The following is a 27,923-nucleotide window of genomic DNA, read 5'->3' as shown; positions in this document are numbered from 1 at the left end:
AGATACAAGCTAAGATTAAATGCATTTTTCTAATCTTGTTTTATAAGAAAGGTTTGCTATGACTACTTTACTTGACCCATTGGTTCTCAATGTACTCTATAAAACACTATATCCCCCTTTTCATGACAGAACTTGGCAATAAGACTAAATGGTAAATGGCAACTAAACCAAGTGGTAAATGGCAACTAGACCAATTGGTAAATAACAATTAGACCAAGTGGTAAATGGCAACTAGACCAATTGGTAAATAACAATTAGACCAAGTGGTAAATGGCAACTAGACCAATTGGTAAATAACAATTAGACCAAGTGGTAAATGGCAACTAGACCAATTGGTAAATAACAATTAGACCAAGTGGTAAATGGCAACTAGACCAATTGGTAAATAACAATTAGACCAAGTGGTAAATGGCAACTAGACCAATTGGAAAATAACAATTAGACCAAGTGGTAAATGGCAACTAGACCAATTGGTAAATAACAATTAGACCAAGTGGTAAATGGCAACTTGACCAATTGGTAAATAACAATTAGACCAAGTGGTAATTGGCAACTAGACCAATTGGTAAATAACAATTAGACCAAGTGGTAATTGGCAACTAGACCAATTGGTAAATAACAATTAGACCAAGTGGTAATTGGCAATTAGACCAACTGGTAAATAACAATTAGACCGAGTGGTAATTGGCAACTAGACCAATTGGTAAAGGGCGGATACATGTATATAGACCCAAGTGGTAAGTGCTAATAAGACCAAGTAATAAATTGGAACTAGACAACTGGTAAAAAGCAATTACACCAACTGGTATTTAGCAAATTAGACCAACTGGTAATCAGTAATTAAACCAACTGGTAAATGACAAAGAAACTTCATTGATAGTATGCAATGCATGATAAAGACCAAGCAGCGCTAAATCCTATTCACCAGAAACTACAGATATGCATAACATATTACTTTTTTTTTTATCAATTACACTGTAGATTAATGAGCAGAGGTTTAATACAACTACCAACATTCTTTCAATCAACAGGTGATTTCCAGTTTGGTGTTAGTGTTGGTGTTAAAAGCTCAATGTTGACTGCATTCCAAAATTCCAACACTGGATTGAACTTTGAGATTTGACACCATAATGATTCGAAACACCCAGTGAGGCCCAGCACTGGATTCAAGTTCATTCCAAGTTTGGTGCAGTGTTGGTGTAACAATCAACCCAACACTAACACTTTTAAGCCCAACACGAAAATTGAAATCACCCATTGGGTCATTCCAAGAACAAAAAGATGCCAGGCCAGCAGACAACTTAATCATTTGTTCAAGTCTAAACTCATCCTTACAAATTACGACTCAACAATACTTTCATAATGATTTTTTCCCCAGTAAATGAACAGTTCACGTTCAGTAAGCAACAATACAAAACAAAAGCAAGAACATCAAAGAGTTGCGAGTGATCTGATGAATATCTGGGCCCTGTCTGACAAAGAGTTACGATTGATCTGATCAATCGCAACTATGGAGGGCCAGCAATGTCAACATCTATCATGCATGTTTGTTCAAAATATTTTCTAGCTATGATATATATTCATGCATTCATTGTTTTCTTGAAATTTTACTGCGCTTCTCTTTGCATACAAAGGACATTGTGCAAATTTTTCGCAGAAAAAAATTATGACACTGATGGATTTCCATAGAGCTACGATTGATTGGATCAATCGTAACTCTTTGTGAGACAGGGCCCTGCTCTTCCCTTTTCACAAGAATTTGTACTTATGTAAACATTTAATTTAAATTGGAAAAGATCTTATGGCATTAATCAGCAAATGATGCCAATCAATATCCTTATAATTCAATAATTTGAGTATTTTAAAATCAGCATTTGAAATGGCAAAGGAAACCATATATGGAATAAATGCATTCCTTATTTTGTTGAATACAATATAAACAAGAAATTACAAATCATAAGGTTAAATATCTACCATAATATAGATCAATCTCCCTTCAGCCCCTTTTTAAAATATGAAAAGAATTTTGATTTTTTTTTTTAACTGACAAGACAAGGAAAAATTGGAAATAACAAGAAAAAACTTGGCACTTAAGAAAACACTGAACGACATAAAAGCTGTAGAAAGATATCCCCAAGATGGATATAAACTTATTTGAGAAAGATCAAACAGAAATCCATTTCAAAAATATTCATCACAAAAAAAACCCAACATGTATAAAAATCCTATGCATACGCCATACCTTTTTTTTCTTGCCAGACCAATGTCAAGTGACAATTGTAATATTCTCCTTCATTTATTGAGCAAAAGTTAATGTCTTCTTCTAATGACAGCTTGCATTGCTTAAAAGTTTCTATATAATTTGACAATGAATAAGATAGCTATTGAAAAAAAATATACACATAAGATATTTACATTGTACAAATTTTTATCTTGTTCTGTTCATGTTTGTGCAATTGTAAGATAATTTTCTTTCTTATGTAATTTGAAGGGTCAAAAGAATCATATAAAAAGTATATCACTGAAGGGGAATGGCAAAATTGGTCAATCCTACCCTATAAAAGCAAGAATGTAGCTTTAATAGTCTACCTTTTCCAACAAGAAGATTGGTCTATTGCAATTCTTAAAACAAAAATGCTTTTTTCTTCATATCACTGCAGTTCAAGACCTCAATCTAATGTATCTTCAACCATTTTGGGGCACTCATATTTCTCATAGATGATGTTATTTAAAAAAATGAATAAAAAAAATACAAGAGCAAGGAGAGAAGAAAAATGCAGCATAAATGCCTGAAGTGGAGACTAGACAATACATTCCTCGAAAACAAACAGCAGGGCCCCCTTTACATAAATGTGGGTGTGATATTTACGACTGATTATACGCAATAATCAATGCAATCAATCGTAGAAATCAGTCACATGATCAGTTGTGACGCTTTATGCAAAAAGGCCCTGAATATTCCAGTACGTCTCCCAGTATATAAGGGGGAGAAATACCGACAAAATTGCACATTTCTCTAGATTTCACACAAACAATATAAAATAGAAATTCCAACAGGACACATAATCATAACATATTGATATCTAGCCTGAGCGATGCACTTGGCCCGTTGATATTAAAAATCTATCTAAAGAGGTGTTAAAAAATAGGGGGGGGGGGGCTCTTGATTTGATGCAAAGAAGGAAATTTACAGCATTAATTGCTATACATGTATGCGATGCATGGATGAGTACAATCAACACTTTTTAACCTAACAAATACTCACTTTGACCAATATTCTTATAAGAGAGTTCAATCGGACCATGGCACAATAACCCTGGTTTATGCAGATTTTTTATTATCATATTCATTCATTCAAGAATTTACTCAATCTAGCACCCTTTGTAAAAAGCGTACATTTGTAATTGGATTTTTCTTAGTGTGCAAGATGGAACAAGCATAATTTTGTACACAAAACTGCCTAGTCGATTGTTTCGTACCATGCTACAATTGAAACCTCTTTTGACAATATGGGCCTGTAAGTTCAAACTACAGTTGCGCACAAGTGAGCTTTTGTCTGTCGTTAATCTAGACATCTTTTGAAATGCAAGCATTTCTATCTTCTTTGCTATTGTTCCGAGAGCAGTTATTTACTACTTTGTGTCGCATCATAATAGTTTACATGAAAAAGGAAACAGATTGTGTTTAAATGACCATTAATGGCATCAAACTTGAATGCTTGGAATGTGTCAATGGCAGATCATATATTGTAAGTTACATTTGTGCATGGTTATCTTCTCAAGCGCACAGTTTGGACTGTCAAAGGGTATATTAGAGATGGTAGCCATTCAACTTGAACATCACCAGTGAGACTATTTATTTTGGATGGATGGAAATGACCTAGTATAAACGGACCTTGTAAATGACCTACTATATGGGGATAATTTGACGAGCAGTTTACTGAAAGGTGTACCATATATGTCCGAGTGTATCATCAACAATACCAGAATTTTGTATGAAATAGATATAACTGATGATCTAAAAAGGCAACAAAAAATGAGGTTTGCCATACACTCCTCACGGTGCCCAAGAGCATGCAGTCCATGCGAGTGACCCAGCGCAGCAGCAGGCAAGACAAGAATACCATTCCAGCTGAAAAACATCGCGGCGGTACAATCATCACAAAATCCTACATACCTTGATGAATAACTTGCCACTTGGCCTTAATAGAAAGCTTGGGCCATTGCAGTCCGACCACCAGGATTGAATAAGCCTGTTCACGGTTGTAAACTGGGCACGAGCAGAAAAAGTTCATTTGAGATAAACCATGAAGGTGGCTTTCAAATTCACTAACATAGGCATTTGTGATTTGATGATTATTCATGTATTCCTTTCAGAATATTCATTTTATCACATCCAAGCTGAAGAGTAATAAATAGCGCCTTCATAATCACTGGTATTTGACAGTAGCCTAAACAGTAGTCAAATGTGCCAAAGGCAGACAATAAAACAGATTTCCAAACTTTATCCCTGATGTACTATTCTAGTCACCTGGTCTATACGATGCCTTTTGTTCTTAGAATTTAAATACTCTGCCGGTAAAGCTTACGCAACATCTACATTTGAAAATGATAGTGCTTATCCTAATGAAAAATCACAAAGGTCATTTTGAAAAAAGTTGATCATGAGCTAACCGTGAACTGGCTTATTATGATTGAATTACCAGCAGAATAAGTGATTTTTTTTTTTTATCTTTGCTGCGGTGAGTGGCGGGGGGGGGGGGGGGTTATACCTCCTTAGTGAACATGGGGATGGTCTTCTACGCAACTTTCAAAATGACATACTACCTTTGAAAATTCATCTGGCTCTTGTTTGTTGGGTGAGAAATAAAGCTTTGACAAAAGCTGAACATGGAATGATTTGTGAAATGTCTGGATAAATTTTCAAATTAGCCATTTGAAAAATAAATTCCTTGTGTAGATCTACTCAAAAGGCACGCCCTTTGTCGTCAGAGGGTTTTAAATCCATCACTGCATTCACGTGATCATACAAACATATTAACAAGACAAGGTCAAACATGCCATGGAAGTTTGCAATAAAAATGGATTTGGTCAACTTCTGAATACCTACAGAAAATGGAGACGGGTCATCTTTGAATTTGGTCGCTTTCTAAAACGCTACTTTTTTGTCACTTGTGCTTCAAAAGATATGTTGCATTACCATACTGAATTTTTAAAAATCGAAGGAGAGAGATTTTAAAAAAGATTAAAAACAGAGTATGTCTCTTTTCAGGAAGAAAGTAGATGCAGGTGTTCAGCAGCATATACTAGAGGCTAGCCTCATATAAGGCTTGTCAGGTCCATTCAATTTCTTTAAAAAAAAGTTTTATTAGATGGAAAATAAAATTATCTACATGAAGATGATGACATGTAATGACGATGGTGATGATGATGACAATGACAATAAAGATAGTGAAGATGAAGAGGATGATGATGATAATAATAGGCTTTATCTAGATATAATCTATTCCAAGGTCCACTGTCATTATTACCATGGCTTCAGCTCAAGCTGCCGTTTCTCACAGAGAATCCATTGATCTCACCCGGGTTGGGTGCAGCACAATGTGGGTAAAATTCTTGCAGAAGGAAAACACGTCACTGCTATGATTCCAACTTACGACCCCTCTGATTGAAAGACACGAGTCTGAACCACTAGACCATGACAACGATGATGATGATGACGACGACGATGATGGTCATGATGATAGGGATGATAACTATTTAAATGACGATGGCAATGACAATGAAAGTGATAATTGACTGACACAGCTGATTGCTTGGACTATCTCCCAAAATGTAAAACAAACAAGAAAAAAACAAACCCCATAAGGGCGATTCCATACTAGAAAAATCAGCCATTTTCACAACATTTTTCAACCTGCTGTCCAAACGAACGAAGAACTTCCAATTTGCTTTGTGGTAATATCAAAGTACAACTGGGTAGACATGCAAAAAACTGACAACCAACAAAAATATGTTGTCCATAGGTGAATTAGAGCTTAAAATGTTGCGTGTCGTTCGGGACATTTCTGCGTCCCGTACGACACACAACATTTTCACCAATAATTTACCCATAATCAATTTTTTTGTGTTGGTTATTAGATTTTCACATGACAACCCACTATAGCTTTATCATTGACAAAAAAGAATATTTTATTGCCCGAGAATTCGGCTAGGAAACTAGTTGTCAAAATGTCCCGTACGACACGTATGGAATCGCCCATAAAGTTTAACTTTACAACATTCTATTACTAGAGATGGTAATGCACATTTAAAAAAGTATTCATTATAGAATGTAAGCTGACATCTTTTTTTTTATACAAGCTATATTTACATCTGTGCTGCCTTATCTAACGATATACAGTATGTGGCAAAACTCCAGGTAAAAAAGACAAACACAAAAAACCATTCACTGGTTCTCTTTAGTCATGTTATCAATAAAAAGTTTGAATAATCAGCCACTATTTAGAAATTTTCAAAACCTAGACTGCAAGGATTAAAAACATACGTTTGGAAAAAAATATACCCACAAAGATCTCTAAATAGGTACTTAAAAACCTCAAATCGGAAATTATGAGTTTATGATACAAAAAGTGACATATCGCTACTTATTTTAGTTGAAACCTCTCTAATAGACATGATTGATAATTATTTTATAGTTTGTAATTTGAAGACACCATTCTACCATATTGATACATACATATGATGACAGAATATCTACTGTTTAGGCATATATTTTATACTTGATCTTAATTTCTAATTAGAGTAGGAGGGATCTCAATACAATGATACAGTGTATACATATCAAAGGGCGTACATTACTTGCTTTCGAACCAATAATTAATTTTAATAGTAACATGTTTTTTTTTATTAGATTTTGCAGTGGGTAAAGAACACATTGGGTTGAGAATTACCAAGCAACATTTTGTGAAAATTCTCTGTGACCTGTTTAATATAGAGAGTTATCATAACAGTAACTTTGCCATTATGGTAATTTCCCATGGCAACAGGATGCATCAGCCAATCAAAATCAGGGTTGTTATGGAAGTTATCAGACTGGCAAAGTTCCCCTGTGAAACGTACCCCTGATCACTTGAGTTCTTACAAGTAGAGCAGACATTCTCAGATGATATTACTTGATGGAATATTACAATAAAAAGGCTTTCACAAGTTGGTGAGAAGGAATCGTATGAAAGAAAATGGCCTTCCTCTCTCAACTCTATCGCCCCCACGAAACCACCAATCTGTTAGTTCAACCATCCTGTTCCCTAAGTTAACCTCCAACTGGCTATTACACCATATCTTAAATCATGAGTTAGTCAACAAAGGGCTCCCTCCTACGTCAAACCAAACATTCCATTCCCAATCCTTCCTCGCAGAATTCGAACCTCATTTCTTTTTTCTTTTAACATCTTCTCCTCTCAGCTACCATACTTTGTTTATTTACAGAAGGGGGGATAGGGGCACGGCCTCACTTTGTGACCGCGCTCCCGCTTGGGTCACATTGGAGGAGCCGTACTATCGAGGGGTCCTGTTTTGCGCCCTTGATGAATTCACCAAGGGAGAGTTTGCCGTCTAGGTTTTCGTCCATCTGTCGGAAGATCTTGTCCGTCCTCTTCTCCGGCGTCGACTCGTCCTCCGGCATCTTCATCACCGTGCCGACCATCTTGTAAATTGCCTGGAAGTTAGAAGTGTTTAAATTGATACAAGACAAAGAAATAGGAGCAGAGAGAGAGGGGGGGGGGTGAAATAGAAAAACAAGAGCGATAAATTAAACCATCCATTCTTATTCATTTTATAACCAAAACTTTAAAAAACCATGAATATTTGCAATTTGAGTGTTTCAAAATACCTGCGCAAAAACTGCGCCCATGTTGTGGCATCACAGCTTTGCATTATTCCTGAGATATGAGTCAACCAATCACATTAATTGTTATCTTCCCTGCAGCGGGGGTTCATTATTCAGTTAAATGATTTTTTTTTTCTAGGTTTTCAATTTTCATTCATGGCCTGAGTCATTTTGTACGTTTTGGAAAAAACAGTCAACAAACAAGCCTATAAGAAACCTTACTGGAGCATGAATTATGAAACACACCAATGCCATGAACATGCAAGCCATGTTAACATCTATCCACAATCATTTTTGCATATCTACTATATTTTGTATAGTTCCCTGAGCACTGTGTTATTCGGTAAATAGCTTGATTTGTAGCAATAACCTAGGCAATTAACTTTTACACCTTTTTTTTACATCTTTTTTTTTCTTCTTAATCTCCTTCCTCTCCTTTTTTTATTATTCTCTTTCTTCTTTACTTTCATTTTTTTGTCCCTATTTTTTACGTCTTCTTGGTTGAACCCTAAATAGGTTACTGGTAATAATAATAATAGCTGTATTTATAAAGCGCCTTTTGCCTGAGGATACAAAGCGCTGCTATTATTACCTCGGCTTCAGCTCGAGCTACCATCACCGTAGCCTCTTGTCGAGGCCCTGGCGGCTGCTTCCCGAACGAAGCGAGGGATATAGCGAAGCAGAGCCAGGGCCTCTTGACATCTGAGCCGAATTTCACCGACTTTCTTTTGTTTTTTATTGTTTTTACCAATATTCCGACCAAAAACTGGTCGGTGAAATTCATCCAATGAGAGCGCGGGCTGCTATGACGTCATATTGAATATTCATGAGCTCATCTTGAATGGCGACCCGTGGATTCTTGGCGAAGAGTGACGACGAAATATCAAAGAGCATTGAATATGCCTCTAAAATGCTGAATATTGACCGATTTAAGGATTTGCAGGTCGATGAAATTAAATCTGCACTAAAAGGACGAGATGTGTTTGTAAATCTACCCACAGGATATGGAAAAAATGTCATCTTTCATGCTATTCCAATTTGTGTCGATTATCGATCTCCGCGGTGCTTCGCTCGGGAAGTAGCCGCCAGGGCCTCAACAAGAGGCTACCATTACCAGCGCTCAGTGCATGCAAGGAATTAATCCTGCCGGGTACCCATTCACCTCACCTGGGTCGAGTGCAGCACAGTGCGGATAAATTTCTTGCTGAAGGAAAACACGCCATGGTTAGGATTCGAACCCACGACCCTCTGTTTGAAAGGCGAGAGTCAGAACCACTAGACCACGACGCGCCCGCCAGTACTGCCAGTGCTTTTCACAAAGCCTTGGGCCAGCAAATAATATCCACCCCGATGCGAAATTTTGTACTATCAAATTAAAGCATATCTGCTATTTGTATAACGTGATATGCGCTATACAAGCTCCGAGTATTGCTATTACATGTATCATCATTATGATCATATAACATTACCACTTAATTCTTACCCTAACGATTTCTAGCATTTCCTGTCTTGATATATATCCGTTGCCATCTAAGTCGTACATACTGAAGGCCCATTTGAGTTTCTCTTCCAGCTTCCCCCGTGACGTCACACTCAGGGCACATATGAACTCACGGAAGTCGATCGTTCCGTCGTTGTTCGAGTCGAATGTGCGGAATACGTGCTCGGCGAACTTCGAGGCATCGCCGTAGGGGAAAAAGTTGCCGTAAATCTTCTTAAATTCCTCAACGGTTAGGTGTCCACTGGGACAGTCTGATGACAAGAAAAAAATCAAAGATAAGGAATTGTTATTTATCGTTTCATTCATGATCATACAAGCCCAAACCAGCATTTTCAAATCCAAATTAAATCATGCCACACACACACACACAAAAATTATGTGTATGCAAGAACTTGACTTAAATAATTGATTGCGAATATTTTCTTGCAACATCCACTTATGGGGTGTTGCAAGAAACTTGTGATCAATTGCAAGTCAATTTTTGGTCCCTTAATCAATCATATGTCTTGCAGTTAATTGAAAATTAGTGATTGATTGCTAAGTTGCTCCTTGAAACAAGAAGTTTAATCTCATTTGCTACAGCTAACTTTGATCTATCAGTTGTAAAATTGCAAAAGAATATTTGCAATTGATCGCAAATATTTTCTTGCAACACCCCCTCAGTCTTCATTGATACGTCAATGTACTGAGAAAGAAAAATAACAGTGAAAATTACACACTCAAAGCAAAAATAATAATAAAACATACATGTAACTAGCATATCTTGTTAGTTTTTTTATCTTATGAAGAGAGAGAGAAAAAGACAGAGAGAGGAAAAGAGAAAGAGATGCCTGTAGATATTGGCTGATGGAGAAAAAATCGAGGCCCCTGTAATTACTGTCATGTACAAACCAATTACAATGTATTTAAGATCAAGCCCTCTCTTCTGTCACGCAACCCTTGCCGAGATGCCAACTCAATTTATTATCTATTAATCAAAACAATAAAAGAAGGTCGCAGATAGGTCCTGTCATTATTATTACAAACATCTTCCCCCATAGGAGGGACGGTAACGCTGTTATATTAGTTTTCACTGCAGCGCTGTGCAGCCCACTGCATGAGTTTAATTGGATTCTGCTCCATACATAGGTCAGAGTGACAAAATCAAATATTATTACAAGAAGAAAATGAAAATTGTGAAAACAGACTTTGAATGGAATTGTGGCTATCCTGCGGCATTCTGCCTTTTTTTGGTCTGTAATAAAATTTGTTACTATTGGTCAAAAGGACTTATGCAATGGAGAAATAAGTTAAGTTATTAAACAGCTACATTATTTATACAAACCAATAGTTTTCATATCATATCACAAGATCCTGTCCATCAGTAGAAATGTTCAAACTTAGACTAAAAACCTATCAGTTCAAATAATTCCCATACATGTACATTTCTTTTTCCCCTTTTTCTAGATTTGTTCTTAAGCATTTTGCAAGCTCTTAATTGCAGCGCAGAAGAATGCACATAGTTTCTGCACTATATAAATAAGTATATTATTATTATTTATATTATATATCATGATAAAGGAGGGAAACTACATGTGCATGTATAAAATGAAAGAAACATCATCATGGGAAAAATACACAGCATGACAACAATTGATAATGGCGGAACAACAAAAAGTGATGCGCTGCACTGTACTGTAAGAAATAGATTAAGACAACAAAAAATGAGGAGAAAAAGAGGAGGAGGAAAGAAAGAAAGTGAAGGAAGATAAAGCAAGGAAGAAGAGGAGAGAAGGAGTAAGGGGCAGGAAAAGAGGAAGGAGCCGGAGAAAAAGAAGGAGAAAGAGAAGGGGTAGTGAAGATGAGAGGAGGACAAGGAGAAAGAAGAAAATGAAAAGGAGCCAGCACAGAAATCAGGACAGGAAGGATGACAAGGATTAGAAAAAAAAGGAAGAAAAGGAGGAGAGTGAAGAGAGAGGGGAAGAAGAAGGAGAAGACGAAGCAGGAGAGGAAGAAGTAAAGGAAAAGGGGATGGGGAGAAGGAAAAGAAGATAAGACGATGAAGGTCGAGGGCAACAAAAAAAGAGAAGGAAGAGGGAAAAAATAAAAGATCAGTAGATTAGATAAATTAAAAATCTAAGCTCCAGAGTTAATGAATAGAAAGAGAGAGAGAGAGAGAAAGCGGATTAAGGGAAAAGAAAAATTAATAATCATATATGATACAGAGTACAATGCAGAAGAGAGGAAATTACACACTGAGATGGTCATATTTGTGTAGATGGCGTCAGCGTCTGACAACGTAACAATGTGGGATCCTATATTAAGAGGTACTGTTGAAAGCAAATATTCCTATTAAGCTAATTAATAGATCTTTAATAACACTGGATGTGGGTGTCTCTGATTGTGATTACATGCACATACATGTACATGTGTGGGGTTTTGTATATTTTTTAAGGTGGACTTCCCCCTTTTAGGAAAAAAATACCCCCTTGCTCTAACACCAGACAATCTACATGTACACGTACATTGTATATGGATAGATAAACTGTTATGAGCCAAATTTTCATGAGTAAAAGTAAAATTACAAAATTTCAAAAGTAGAAATTCGACCAAAAATAACTTGGCATTTGAACATGTGGGTCGTAGTCCACGAGTCACGAGTAGTGTAGACCGAATGGCAAATTGGCAATAAGACCAGCTGATACATGTAGTAGTAGACCAAATGGCCCATATTCTGAACTCTGGTTTAAATTAAACCCTGGCTGAAAGTTGTGGTTTAACTATGGAGAGCCAATTGGAACACAAATCTCTATTAGTACATGTTCAATTTATTAATTGCGCGTAAAAGCTGCTTGAGCTACAGCCAGGGTAATAATATCCAAGTCCTTTGGAAGCGCATAGAGACGTTATTCATAATGTGTTATGCGCTATACAAGAACTGACTATCATTATTATTATTATTAACTCATATGACGCTCAAATCATTTATAACCGTCTCAGAATGATTACTGAAATATTTCTTTCATTATGAAAGCAACGGGAAACAAAACAGTAACTATAAGAAATATACAATATAAGCATAATTTTTGAGTTTTGGCTTCCCATAATTTTGGCACAGAGTTAGACCATGGTCTAAAGTTAAACCTGACTTCAGAATACGGGCCAACGGGTTTAACCCATGTGATGCATATCAACTGCTTGAAAACCAAATTAATATAAACCATATATGTACAGTATATGTACATGTATGTACTAAAATGGAATGACAAAGAAAAGGTTATGCTAATTGTAATAATATGAGATGTGCAGCAGAATGAATTTGAATTTTGCCTTGTGCATTATTCTGCGCACCCTTCATCTATTTAAGCATCAATCACTGGGGGCCTTGCCTCCAGTATCATATTCATTCCATCTCTATTAGGGTGCACTCAATACTACATTTAGTAGAGATGGAAAGAGGAGGTTGGAATGGGGGGGGGGGGGGGAATGAAGAGATGGGTGGAGAGAAAGAGATTAAAAAACAGAGATATGGAATTAATGGAGTGAGTTAGAGAAAGAAATAGAGAGCAAGTGTAAGAAATAGATGAAGGAAGAGGGAGAGAGACAGAGCGAGAAGTAAACGGGGGGGGGGGGGGGAGGGAGTGTATGAGAGAAAGAAAAAGAGTTGGTATGATGGGGGTGTTGTGGTCTAGTGGTTACGACTTGTTTTTCAATCAGATGAAGAGATAAAGAGGGAGAGAGAGATAGAGAGACGGAGCGAGAAGTAGAGGGGGTGGGGAGAGTGTATGAGAGAAAGAAAAAGAGTAGGTATGATGGGGTTGTTGTGGTCTAGTGGTTATGACTTGTTTTTCAATCAGAGGGACGTGGGTTCGAATCCCAGCCCTGGCATGTTTTCCTTCAGCAAGACATGTACCCACATTCCACTGCACTGAACGCAGATGAGGTGAACGGTTAACAATCCTGAGAAATGCCTTTTTACTTTGGTTTTGCTATACACATTTTAAGTCACTAATTTGTGCTACTTATCTTTGAAAACGTAGGGCATAAAAGTGTCAATTAAACATGTAGCCAAATTTGAGTGAGAACAAATGACAACTCACCCATGAATGCTGCTTACCTTTTAGAAATCCTTTATACCATTCTTGTAGCTCGTGTTCGTTGAATTCTGTGTTTTCCCTTAAATCTGTCAGCATCTCTGGCCTCAATTTACTATTCTGTTTACCCATCTTCCGCTAGTTTGCCGCTCTGTCACTCCACGAATCGCGTCCCCCTCCGCCTGTCCGTCTCTCCCCCTCTTCTGTGCAGTCTACTTCCTATATCTACTGCCCTCGCTTGGTACAGATGCTGCAGGTTGGCTGGCTCAATGGGTGGCCAAATTTCTAGAATCCTTCCAATATTTGATGTTTTCTTCCAAGAAAGCTTGTATTATTTATGGTCTGTAAGCAGAAAATAGACATGAAAAATTATAAAAGAAAGCCAAATTATGTTAAAATTAATTACTTTTTAAAGACACTTTTTAATCCAGCATAACCTAAATTTCTTGATATTTAAAAAGGAATATACATGTATAAAGCTGTTCAAAATTAATTTTAATTTTCAATACTGCTTATCATGCCCCCCTCTTTATCTGTTAATTTCTTCTTGAAAATAATCAAACTCATCCATGACATCATGATTGTTTCGCTAAGTTTGATCATTTCATATTAACTTGATCCAAAGGATGATCTAGGAAACAGGAAGATCACATTTTTGTAAACGCGAACCAGGGTCCCGTCTTACAAAGAATTGTGATTGATCCGATCAACCACAAATATGGAAAGCCAGCAAAGCCAACATCTAAAATGAACGTTTGTTCAAAATATTTTCAGATCATGATGTATTTTTCTTGACAATTCAGTGTGCTTCTTCTTTGTTTACAAAGGATATAATGTGTAAATTTCCTGCAAGAAAAATTATGAGAATGATGGATTTCCATAGTTTCAGTTGATTGGATCAATCACAACTCTACGTTGTAACTAGACGGGACCCAGAGGTGGGCGTCTGCAGGTACTATGACTGAGTGTTATACACCTTTCTGACTGATATGCTTTACACACTGCATTTCCTTAACCCCATACTATCTCTTTTTGGTTTCACACTGTCTTTCATAACCCCATACTACTAGTCTATTTGCTTAGCCAGGGTTAACGTCTTAACCCCGGACTATCGCAGAGCTCATGAATAAGGATGATTTTGCCTAACAGAACGTGATTAATGTGCCATTTTGACTTTTGTGATGGGCTAATGCTTAGCCCCACTTCTCCTTTGGCTCGGTTTTGTTTCACACTGCATCTCTTTAATACATGTAGCAATGCGATTGTAATGCTAGCAATGCAATAATCCCGCTTACCCTGCTTTTTTGCAGGGCCAGATAGAACCGTGCTATTTACCGCGCTAGCCCACTTTGCTAAAACGTAGTGTGAAACCGAAGTGGGCTAAGCTTAACCCCGGGATACGGGTGGCTAAGACCCCTTAGCCCAACCAATTTCCAGGGGGTAAGGAAAATATGTGCAGTGTGAAAAGCATATCAGTAATTCAAGGGTCCTTACATAGAAAGACAAATCTGCTGTGAAATTCAAATTCTACTCTTACAGCTTTTTTATTAATCGTGCAAACCAAAACAGGATGAAAAACTGAAAGCCCTGGGTAATCATGCCACAATCGAAAACAAATATTTGCATCACAATTTACTCAGTAAGGTCTTTATATCCTTAATATCGGAATTCAATTCCAGTTACTACATGTAAGTAAATAGCGCAACCACAGAATAATTTGCTTTGACGAAAACTTATGGATTCCAGCTGTGGTAATGAAATAATGATCTTTAGATCAGAAAAGAATCAAAAGACTACATGCCTTTGTGTTTTTTCCTGTATAAAAATTAAATGTATGTGCCAAATAGATAGTCTTTTTCCAAGCAATGATAATACAAGTTCCCACATGTGCATATCTGCATTGTGAATCTTGAGTGTGCTGGCTATTCAGCGTACATGAACATTGCATAATCTTTTTTTTTTCTAATGGCATTAAACCTTTAATAGTTTGCATAATTATAACATCAATCTACATGTTCATGTACATGTACTGGAGCATGATATTGTACCACTTGATCTTGAAGACTATCTAATGCAATCATTGCTTGTTGCAAAGTAATTTCAGCTTTAAATCAATCAATCATTAAGTTGTTTTCCCTACATCTGGACTCGTGATGAATTGCAAATATGAAAGAACCGCACTGATTGGCTCCCGGTCAGTATTTCAAACAGAGTGCGCAAGCAATGATGATCTTGATTGTACATTGGTATTTAGCGATTGATTGCAAACCTTTTTGTTACAGAGCCCTGGGCCTTGTCTCACAAAGAGTTACGATTGATCAGATCAAGTATATGGAAATCAATCAATGTCATAATTTTCCTGTAGGAAATTGGCTCAATGTCCTTTGAAAACAAAGAGAAGCATATTGAACTGTCAAGAAAACAGTGAATATATTGATCATTTCTAGAAAATATTTTGAACAAACATGTAATTTTAGATGTTGACGTTGCTGACTTTCCATAGTTGCGATTAATCGGATCAATCGCAACTCTTTGTAAGATGGGGCCCAGGTCATACACTGCAAGAAATGCGATAATTAAGCATTTTTTCTAACCAAATTAGAAATGCCATCTTCACAAAATTCCTACCAAAATAATAACAAGATTTTGGTAAATAGGAAACCATGTATACATAAAAAAAAAACATAAGACCTAAAAATAAAGTCCATCAGAAAAATGAAAATGGTTAAATTATTAAACTCAGATCACTGTCTAAAATGTATACCTATTGAACAATGCACTGCAGCACAGATGCAAATTATGGTTTGTATACACAGGAAATTTTTCTGATATCGCATCGCAATTTGCTCAACATTTTTGAAAGACTGCTAGACATTAAGTCTTTTGTATAGCATATTTTTACATAGGACTGTACATTACTTAGTTGAGAGCTTTTCTATTATAACCAAAAATGCTATTCAAATTTGTCAAGCAAAACTATTCCCTGAGGGGGTGTTTATGCTTCCATTGCGGAGACAGAATCGGCGTTCTGAAACGTCGTTTAAATTTAATGTAAGCATGGACGCAACCATGTTTTGGACTAATCACGTATGAAAAAGCTGATTCTAGCCTGAAAAGTGGAAGTATGAACACGCCCTTACTCCGAATCAACCATGATACAATCTATTAATTCTCCAAATTTATGCTGATAAGTCTGATATAACCGTAGACGGTAAAAAAATTTGATCACTTCCGGTGAAAGGACTGATGTTCATTCAATTCAATTCAAGTAAACATTTATTTTCTTCAATTTCAATATACATTTTTCGTCAACATTAATTCATACAAAAATCTATTTGTTATGAAGAATATAAATATGTACATGTTGGGTTTAAAGAAGAAGGCGTATACCCTAAAAGCTGAGGCTTGTGGCGGGATATGCCTATAGACAAAAAAAACAATACAACAAACAATACAAAGGAAAGGGCAGAGAAAAGAAGAGAAGGAAAGGGAACAAGAGAGGGAGACGTGAGCGGGGAGGCGGGCATGAATTACTAAATAAAATAGAATGCTCAATAAATGTATCAGTGGGGGCAAAAATAAATGCCGCAACAACAATTGTCCATGGTTCATATTATCATGTTAACTTATAGTCAAAAGGAAACTTAACATGGAAAGTATTCATATATAAAATGACAGAAACAGTTTTTTCATTTTATACTTTATTTTATATCGGACCAGCAAGAAAAGTGAAAAACTGGGTATCTACTGGTCTGACATGAACAGGTTGGACCAGTAGATAAAAAGGGTTATTGCAGGGCCCTGCATAATGTACATGTAAATCAATGAACATGTGATTAAAGGGATGTACATGTATACAGGCTTATCATAATAAGTATCCTCATGTACAGTGTAGTATGAAAAGAGAAATTGCTTTTATTTCCATCTTTAATCTTGTTTTATTTGCATTTTTGAATATTCTTATATTGCATTTTTGTTTATTTTCAAGAATTTGCTAAATTTTGCTAATGTCAGATTGTATTACATTGATGTTCCTTTACTTTTGGCTTTAAGACCGCTAACTCAACATAAAAATGCTTTGTAATGCCGTGAAATAGCGCCGATCATTAAAATGGGTCTAGCTCGAACGCTGGTGATTTATAATAGAAAATTACTCCAGCAAACTGCTTTATTTCTCATTTTGCATTATTTCACAATGAACATTTTGCCTTTGAAAACCACAAAAAAATGACACTGTGCCAGATATCAAATTCATCTAGACTAGAGCAATAAAACATGAGTTGCTTTTCCGTTTTACAAATTTCTAAACCACCTGCATGGCACAAAAAGGAAGGAAGTAAGCTATTATTAGGGGAAAAATATTCATTGCGACATACTTACATGTAAGTCAATTGTCAATTTGACATTTTGTAAAATATTGAAAACTTGCACAATTTCCTCGCAATTTACAATGTACCACATGTACATGTAGGGGAGACCGGGGTTAGTTGAAATGCGGGGAAAGTTGAAACATTGTAATTTTCTTTAACGTCTTTATATAAATTTCTGCAATACTGCCCTCAATTTATTGTCATTATCAACAGCCATCCACCATATTACAGACAACACATGTGCAACAAGCCTGGTGAAGTTAGAAAGGAATTCTTGTTTTTTGACCTTCTGAGTAATTTTTTCTCTTTCAGAAATGTTTTATTATTTCAGAGAAGTTTAATAGATCAAGTTGGCCAGTTTGGGGTATGATAGACACTTGTACCAAGCTACAAAATGAGGTTATTAATATGCCATGGTGAAGTCCCTTTTTTGTGCTGTAAGCTTATAAACGTCAAATGGGCCTCCGGGGTTAGTTGGAACAAAATTGAAGGGGCTAGTTGGAACATGTTCAACTTACCCCAAACATAATTATGAATAAAAATATATAAAGTATTTCACACTCTTCTGAACATGTATTGTATACCATGCTTGTTTTGTTTATCAGTTAGGTCTGAGTGTGCATTTAAGGCTTATTGTAGGCCCCTAATGCAATATTAACCCTTATCAAACTGGGGGTGGTCAATTTGAGCCCCCCTCAAGAAATTTGGTCACTACACCGTCGCGTGAATTTTTTTTACTACACTGCTCGCTGACTTTTTACTTTCAAATCTTGCGCATCATTTGAGACCAAACATGAACATTTTGTATAAATGTGCATGTCGGACCCAAAATTGCTCAAAAACGTGATTCCATGTACAAGGTCAATGCAAATTGTGTTTTCAACCAATAGTCATAAATGTATGATTATTTTTACTTTTGTTGGTTCAAATAGATTTATTTTATGCTATTTATGATCGAAAAAGAGTCCCGACAAAGTTCATCGGAAAAAACAAAGAAATACAAATAAAAAAACAAAAAATACATAAGAAATTATATTTTTTGCAATTTTTGGTGGATATTTGTTATAAATGTGAAAATTGATACTCTCACCAAAAAGGCAAAACTTAAAAAAAAAAAACACACATTTAGGGCAAATTTCATATGCTTATTTGCATAATTAATTAATGAAAAAAATATAAACAATTAATTTTTGTCTTGAAAATTTGATGCAGAAGTACATAACATTGCTGATAGTACACTTATTGCATGTAAAATCAAACGCACCCAAATATGCGGAATTCTACTACACAGTCTGCTTGCGTGAGTGGCTGTATAATAGAAAACAAAAAGTTCAACAAATCCACACTTCAAATATTTTGAACTTGAAAAAATAAAGCAAATAGGCTATTAAAAAAACCATGTAAAATTACAATTTTAAGTAGTTTTAGTATAATTCTTAATCGACCATGCAGTGTTCCAACTTACCCCTTACCATGTTCCAACTTACCACGTATTGGGGTAAGTTGGAACGTTTGCGATGGTCTTGTTCAAGGTGGATTTTTTCCGTAACCATAATAGAGTTAACATTTTTATGCATTTGAAGCCCTTAGATATATGCTTCAAGCTGATATATTGATTGTTTCTCGAATAAAATCTATTTGGATTTTACAGCCATTTTTGTCAAAAATGTTCCAACTAACCCCGGTCTCCCCTACTATCAATATTATTCCTATTTGTTATAATTAGTGCTGCCACCAAACGGATATCCGAACGGTTTCCGCCCGCGTGGACGGATAACGGTTTTCATTTTTCGGGTTCGGGTATCCGTGGACATGAACTGATTCACCACTTTCCTGTCACAAAAACTCATTAAATTCAGTAAGACTCACCAACAAAATTTATAAGTTTTAGTCGCCAATATAATCACCAGTATCAATTAATCTTCTTTGGTAATATATTCCCGCCGAAAACCATCGTTTTTATATCAGTTTTGAAACATGACCTTATATCAGTTTTGGAGCATGACCGTCCGTGAATGGAGTGAAGTTCCGTTCTGACAACGATGGCGATTTCACTATGGTGTCGCTTAAGATCGTTTTTCTTTCCCGTCTTGTTTTGATGATTTCAAATGCGTAACTCATCGTATATTTTCTTACCTCGACTTTCAATGCGAGTGAAGAATGAAGATAATTTGAAACCATTTACATGTAAGCGTCAAATAAATGTTGATCGGGTTACTCGGGTGTGTCATGTTGTTTCTTGTAATTTATTCATCAAATGCAAAATGAATTCTACTTTTTCTCACAGCAACTTTGGTTACCAATGAAGATGATTATTTTTGAAACTATGAAACTATGTTTTAATGTGTACTGTCAATTATTATGATACTGATTTACTGGTGATTATGATAATAACGGACTTTGTGATGAATGATAATGAGAGTGAAACTGAAATGAATAACGATGATGATGAGTGATGGCTAGTGAAAATGATTTTAAATGATTATCAAGATTGGTGAAGATGATAGCGATGAATGATGAGAATTATGAAAGAATGATAATTGTCAATTGAAAATCTCTTTCATGAATTAATATTTAAATATATAAATTACAAAACACACATTTTCCTTTATTTCAGTTTAAATGGCATATCCACTATAAATTTTGATATCCATCATCACATAAACAACAATTAATACTTAAAAGGCGGTATCGTGCCAGAAAGGTTTATGATGTGCGCCCGCCGAGTATGTGGTCGGTTGTGAATCGACGTGTTTTGCAGTAAAACTTACTGGTGATGAATGTAAGTGATTAGTTACTGTTACTGTGATTAAATCTTGTCTTGAATCTTTGTTAGAAGTGTGATTATGTTTCAGAAGTTGAGAAATGAGAAGCTTGGCTATAATTTGGGGAATGGGGAGGAAACCCGACATGAAAATGAAAATATTCCAAGTACGATCCCATTTGAAGGTGGAGCGAGTGTAATGTGACCAAATATATATCGGACGATTCACTCCAGACACGTCCAGACAGGACAGCACGTGCGTGAGCTGAATGATGTACATGTAGGCCTGTCTGGTTTTAGACTTTTAGTTATAGTAGACTCGCACTTACACTCGCCTCGGTCAAATTCATTGCATCTTATTTCATTTGATCGGACCTAAAAAATAAACACACATACTCTCGCAACCATTAAATGGGATCGTAACTAGGCCCGACTTGTATAACTCAAATAATAGTCATTTACTAATAGCTTACACAGTCATACGATCTACATTTGTAGCCGTAGCCCGAGTAGCCTCACGCTAACTCACATTTGTCAAATCCGATTGCAAAACAGATTCAACCCAAAATATTCAGCTTCTCGTAATTTTGTGGTTTTCATAAATATTTTAATTAGCGCACGCTGACTCTCTCCATCATCGGATAGGTTCAAAACTCAAATATAACTGATAATATTAAATATAACTCTAATAAGTGCAAATGGATATTATTTTTTATATTTCAGGATAAAATTTCAAATACCCGTCCGCCGTCCAGTTTTCAGTGTCGGGTATCCGAATATTGAAATATCCGTTTCAAGTCAGGCCTAGTTATAATGATGGCAAAAGCAGCTATAATTTTTTATACAAGATGTATGATTAATCAAATTGTAGCGTTTATATTGTCTCCTTTGAATTGACATGCTAATTCACAGAATAAAACAAGATAGATCTCTCCCTTTTCTCACACAAGGTGCAAATCACTACTGCAGAGGGGCTTTCTAGGAAAGGGCTGGCCCATGGTCAATGATCTTCCATTGTGCACATGTTAAAAAGTGATTACAAAATAGGTGTATTTAATATTTCAAGTATCGCGATGTAGACCAAACAAAAGTGTCACAGGACGTTCAACTTTCTCGCACAGTATGTACACACTGCAGTGCAAAAAAGGTGCGCACAGCGAGATTGACGTTGCACGCACTAGCAGACTTCCGTGTAAAACGTTTTTTAAGACGAGTGTTTCTGTTTGCCATTTTATAAAGACAAGTGGAATGCCTCTGGCCGTCTCACCTGCATCACGCGATTCAATATAGCAGCAGTGCTGATTTTGAAAACTACTATAACTCGCACAAGATGTTCAGTGATACTTGGTTACTCTTATTTCCACGTTTTATGAACTAGACCAATACACTTATAGAGATATGATGGCAATTCAACAAATACCCCCAACGTGGCCAAAGTTCTTTGACCTTAACATGACCTTTGACCTTGATCATGTGACCTGAAACTTGCACAGGATGTTCAGTGATACTTGATTACTATTATGTCCAAGTTTTATGAACTAGACCAACACACTTTCAAATTTATGGCTGTAATTCAACAAATACCCCAATTTGGCCAAAGTTCATTGACCCTAAATGACCTTTGACCTTGATCATGTGACCTGAAACTTGCACAGGATGTTCAGTAATACTTGATTACTATTATGTCCAAGTTTCATGAATCAGATCCATAAACTTTCAAAGTTATGATGGTAATTCAACAGATACCCCCAATTCGGCCAAAGTTCATTGACCCTAAATGACCTTTGACCTTGGTCATGTGATGTGAAACTCAAGCAGGATGTTCATTGATACTTGATTAACCTTATGTATAAGTTTCATGAACTAGGTCCATATATTTTCTAAGTTATGATGACATTTCAAAAACTTAACCTTAGGTTAAGATTTTGATGTTGATTCCCCCAACATGGTCTAAGTTCATTGACCCTAAATGACCTTTGACCTTGGTCATGTGACATGAAACTCAGGCAGGATGTTCAGTAATACTTGATTAACCTTATGGCCAAGTTTCATGAACTAGGTCCATATACTTTCTAAGTTATGCTGTCATTTCAAAAACTTAACCTCAGGTTAAGATTTGGTGTTGACGCCGCCGCCGCCGTCGCCGTCGCCGCCGCCGCCGCCGCCGTCGGAAAAGCGGCGCCTATAGTCTCACTCTGCTATGCAGGTGAGACAAAAAATGCTCTTTCTCTGTTTTGTGTAACAAGAGTGTCGCTAAGGCGAGCACATACAAAACACCCGCCTGTAACGTGGAAAATGGAGTTATTGGTCAAGCGAGAAAAGTGGAAGGTGGCGACTTCACCTTTGACCTTCTGACCTCAAAATCATAGAATTCTTTGGAGCTACTGTATGCTAGTATCAAACACACCATTATATGAGCCTAGGTTAAGATAAACTGAAGTTATCAGATTTACAAGGACTGCAGTTAGGGTAAGATAAAAACATGTCACCGTGACCTTGACCTTTAGACCTCAAAATCAATAGGCTTCCTGGGATCCATGCTAGTATTATACACACCAAATTATATGAGCCTAGGTTAAGTTAAACTGAAGTTATCGCGTTTACAATGCAGAAGGGTAAGATGAAAACATGTCACTAAGACCTTGACCTTTGGACCTCAAAATCAAAAGGCTTCATGGGATCCATGCTAGTATTTAATATACACACCAAATTACATGAGCCTACGTTATTTTAAGTTAAACTGAAATTATCGCATTTACAAGGAAAAGTTACCGGACAGACAGAAAGATGAACAGCCTCCCTCAAAAAACAAGAGGAAGGAGACCTTCAATTTTGTTGATTGCATACACTGTACGTAGGGATACAAATAATTTGTTATATGATTTACCAACTCTCATGTCAAATCGCGAAGCTTGGCGTACCATTATTGATTCCTTCTCGGATGCATCCGATTTGTAGAAAAAAACGTACATTGCCGATATGTACATGTAGGCCCCAGGCCAGGTCATTTACCATTTTACCAGCTGGGCAATTCCAAGCAAAAGTGGACATTTTCCAAAAATTTATATTGGTTCTATTTCAAATCTGGATCAAATTTTTCTATCAAAACTCATATGGAATTTCATAAATACAAGAGGGGAACATAATTAGCCACAATTTTTTTTTCTTACGCATCTCCTTATAGGAGAATCCAAACCATACAAGAAAAAACATGGGACTACATATATTGTTTTTTACTTAATTTCAATTTAACAGAAAACTATTGCTTGTTTTGTAAAATTTTCTTTTGGATAATCTGAAGGTCATCATTTTACATCATATCAAACATAAATTTTAAAATATAAGTTCATTTTACGTTGAGTGGATATTTCTGATGTCACTCCGTAACCGTCACTCCGTAACCAGGTATGGGTTTACGTTTTGTAATTAATGAAATAATACACCAATTTCTTAATGTAATGCAGCATTTTAAAGCTAGAACAACATAGAATCCAATCAATAAATCAAAATTATGATAGCAATTCACAGAGTTCGAGCAATATGTTTTCTCCTCAAATATGCATGTCCATTTTGCATCACTCCGTAGCCATGTTTATGAATATTCATATCTCATTAATTCAGTGGATCAAAATAACAAATGTTATTATTTTGAAAAGTGGGTTTCAGCAACTACTGTCAGGTACTATTTCTTGGCAAATAACTATTCAAATATGGCCGATATCTTTGTTTGAATGCAAAAAAAAATTTCTGAATGTCACTCCGTGACCGTGGAACTGCCCAGCTTTTAACATTTTTCATTAAAAGAAAAAGACAAATCAATGTGGTCATACTAATTGTACGATAAAATCATTAAAAAAACAGGCATTACCACAATAAGAATGAACAAAATATTGAATAAGTCCCTTCTGTGAACAGCAAGAAAACATGTACCCGATATTATATGAGGTTTTTGCACAAACCTGAATCCTGGCTACAGTCAGACTGCACTGCACTGTACAGTCCCACGTTATTCAAAGGCTGGTGTACATATACAGATTATATTCAATGTTGAACACTCCAGCTAGGCTGCAATATTACAGGAACCAGAACATTCAAATCAATTCAATATTTTCTATAATATATTCAGAGTACCCTAACCTGTCAGAAGATCCCCTACTCTCTGCACTGTGGAATGATCATCAAGCTCAAATATCGATCTGATTTTAATTTTATTTTTCCTGTCGTTTAGAATCCAGATAAAACCAAGGTTGGATGACTTACAAAAGCAATCACTAGCGGAAAAGCAGAGGAGTATATCCTGTTGTTGACAAACATACGAGGTGAAAAAATATGTAAACACTAATTTGGAGCAGAGCTGCAATGCAAGACCTGGCAGGAGAGAGTATAATTTTCCTTTTCTTCTGTTTCGTACATGCACAAAAACACGAAGAGTGCTATTTGCTTGAATGCACGTGTAGTGTACCAAAAAATATTAATCTGTGTGTTTACATGTACAAGGCAATGTGAATGAACAAAATCTGTGTATAATTCTGTGTATAACACACAGAAGCCAAAGAGGTGTGTATGGTTTGCGAGTCACCTCAGTCATAGTGCTCACACATGTCCTGATCTGTGTATGTGCAATGGTGTATGGCAGTATTACTGGCAGTGGAACACATTAATTAACCAGGGTCAGGGAGGAAATAATAAGGGATTATGCCTGGTCAATAATAAGTACCGTAAGTAACGGTGTATTAACCGCACCCGTGTATAAACCGCACCCCCAACTTTGGACTAAAAAAAAAAAAAAAAAAAAAAAAAAAAAAAAAAAAAAAAAAATCCTCACATTTACATGCATATTTGAGGTACGAAGAAACAAAAACTAAGTTAAAGATTTCAAAGTATTCAAAGAGATTACCAGTATGCAGAAATCTGCTGTTCTTGATCAATTCATCTACAAATGTTAGCAAGAAAGAAAGGTCCCGCCAATATTGGCAATTTACACACTCACTCACCTCACAGTCACAGTGTACACACACACAGCACTGCCTTTCTTGTACATGTACATTTCAAACTTCGATACGGTACCACTACCAGTACATCTTATCAAATTGTGATCTGTGTCTTTCACATTTCTTGCATCACAACCTCACAATCACTTTCAGAATTTGTCTAGCATTCGATGTCTTAGCATGAATTTTGGATACGGGATTACAGGAAGGTTCAAGAAACAAAGAAATTTGTATTTTTTCCAGTTGTTTGACGGCTTCGTGCCGTCTCTATCGTGCGTGGTGCACGGTGTACATGGTATCTTATGAAAAGCAAACGGGAAAGAAAAAAATAAGCTGGCGCGAAACGGGACTTTGAGGGGTTAAATTAAATGAATAGCGCCAGCTTAAGTCGCACTAAAACCAAAATACAACGCAAGCTAGCTCTTGGCTCTCGCTCAGCTGTGACAAATTATTACCGAGAATGCTTGGCGTCACTATGAACTTAGCCAGGGAACTTCGCTGCTTTGAATCGAGAATAAAGTCGAAATTAGTGTCATGAAGGTGGGTGCATTTGTTACGACAGTATTTGATCATAAGATCATAATAATCGCTACCCATTACCCGCGGCTCATACCCCTCTAAACGACATTGCACTGGAGGGCTACGGCCGGCCACTCGATGTGTTGTGAACTGGCAGACTTCTTACATGTTCGGGAGTGGCTACGCGGGCGGGCTCAGACCCGTCACCGTGTATAAACCGCACCCCCGACTTTTGCTTATATCCCGCCGAGAAAAAGGTGCGGTTAATACACCGTTACTTACGGTACTATTAGTACTTCATGGATTAGTGATGTACAAAATTTTCTAGATTCATCTCTACATGTAGATCTACAGATCGTTTCTATGCAGGTACCAATTATCTCCTACTTCATTTATGCCAGTACAGAAGGTTTAGAAACATGTTATTTTATAATTTCATTCATACCAGAATGATCGATTTCAATCTTGTTTATCTTCATCATTTTCACAGATTCAAGCCCTCTCCAAGTTAACAAGGAATCAGGAAAAAAAAATTCAAGGGGGCTGGGGGCAATTAAGCCCCCAAAATGCTAAAAAGAGCCCTGGAAACTAAAAAAAACAAAGCCCTGAAATATCCATTCAATGCAATGTTATTAAAGCTTACCCAAAGTTGCAGATTTAGGCAGACAGCTATGAAAAGAAGCCCCCCCCAAAAAAAAAAAAAAATGAATAAATAAATAAATAAATAAATAATAATAATAATAATGATGATGATGATGATGATGATGATGATGATGATGATGATGATAATAATAATGATAATAATAAAATAAAATAAAATAAAATAAATAGAATTGCCTGCAAGGAATAGATTTTTGTACACCCTGTTGTTGTGAACTATCAAGATCAAGATGTGAACTCGATTGAACTTGATAGACTAAACATGTATGATATTAATTTTAGGAATTACTCCAGGCAGTCCTTTGAGAATTTGAATTTCGATACTAGATGCTGCACACCTTTCCATGCATATCTACATCTACGTGTAGGCCTTAAAATAAAATACTTTCATGATTTCAACCTACAAAAATGTGCAAAATTCGTACACATGGCGGTGGGTCAATTCTTTTAGATTGGATTCCATATTCTATCATGATTTATGGCTAAGCTTGGGTTAATGTATTGCCACAATAAAAAAATTAAGCTCAATTTGATATTGTACATGTACATATTGTGATCCGAGATGCAGACTTTAATAATATAGGTTAACAGAGTGTAACATCAACTGAAAATGATCTTTCAGTTTATCGCCGCAATAAAAAATTATTTAGCAATACAAGTTCAAATTGATAATGTACATATTGTGATCCCAGATGTAGACTTTAATATAGGTACCGGTATAAAACCGAGTGTGACATCAACTGAAAATGATCTTTCAGAGCACAAAAAAAAAGAAGGGAATATTCTTCATTATCTTGATAGTTTCCAACTAATCAACCAATCTCACAGAAATAACATGGCAAATAGAGGGCATTTCATGACATTGTAATGATGTGAAATATGAAATTTCAGCAATTTTCTGGGAAGGTTTTTTAAAGTTTCTTAAACCTGCCTTATAACCCTAACCTTTTGTGAACATTTTTCAAAATAAACGAAACGATTCAGGCCCGACATTACCACAACTGAAATTTACATTTAATACACTATATATAGGCATGTACAGAGAACTATTGCAAAGCTCTGCATACAGTTTTATGCACGACAGGTATGTATGTATGGATCATTCATCTGCTCCTTCCCCGATAGATAACTTTTGCTTGACCGTCACATCACCCCAAA

The 27,923-nt window shown here is 36.2% G+C and overlaps 1 protein-coding gene across 1 annotated transcript; it reads right to left on the bottom strand.

The window, feature by feature from the left end:
- Window positions 1-1,244: 1,244 nt before the first annotated feature.
- LOC129279785 (neurocalcin homolog) lies at window positions 1,245-25,087 on the bottom strand. The gene is made up of 4 exons (XM_064112384.1): window positions 24,856-25,087; window positions 13,485-13,803; window positions 9,371-9,639; window positions 1,245-7,716 (listed from the first exon to the last, which is right to left on the bottom strand). Exons 2-4 carry the CDS (start codon window positions 13,591-13,593, stop codon window positions 7,510-7,512), a joined length of 585 nt encoding a protein of 194 aa, XP_063968454.1. The 5' UTR covers window positions 13,594-13,803; window positions 24,856-25,087; the 3' UTR covers window positions 1,245-7,509.
- Between the last annotated feature and the right edge of the window lie 2,836 nt (window positions 25,088-27,923).

The sequence above is a fragment of the Lytechinus pictus genome, chromosome 17 (genome assembly GCF_037042905.1).
Source record: "Lytechinus pictus isolate F3 Inbred chromosome 17, Lp3.0, whole genome shotgun sequence".
Classification (NCBI taxonomy): Eukaryota; Metazoa; Echinodermata; class Echinoidea; order Temnopleuroida; family Toxopneustidae; genus Lytechinus; species Lytechinus pictus.
Note: the sequence above shows the minus strand (reverse complement) of the source record. Positions and strands in the feature narration are given on the sequence as shown.

Bases quoted from the DNA above. Each gene is read 5' to 3' on its own strand.
- LOC129279785 (XM_064112384.1), bottom strand. From the start codon at position 13,593: ATGGGTAAACAGAATAGTAAATTGAGGCCAGAGATGCTGACAGATTTA. The intron at 9,640-13,484 runs GTAAGCAGCATT...TCTTGTCATCAG, and splicing joins GTATAAAGGATTTCTAAAAG to ACTGTCCCAGTGGACACCTA. The intron at 7,717-9,370 runs GTAAGAATTAAG...TCTAACTTCCAG, and splicing joins AAATGCTAGAAATCGTTAGG to GCAATTTACAAGATGGTCGG.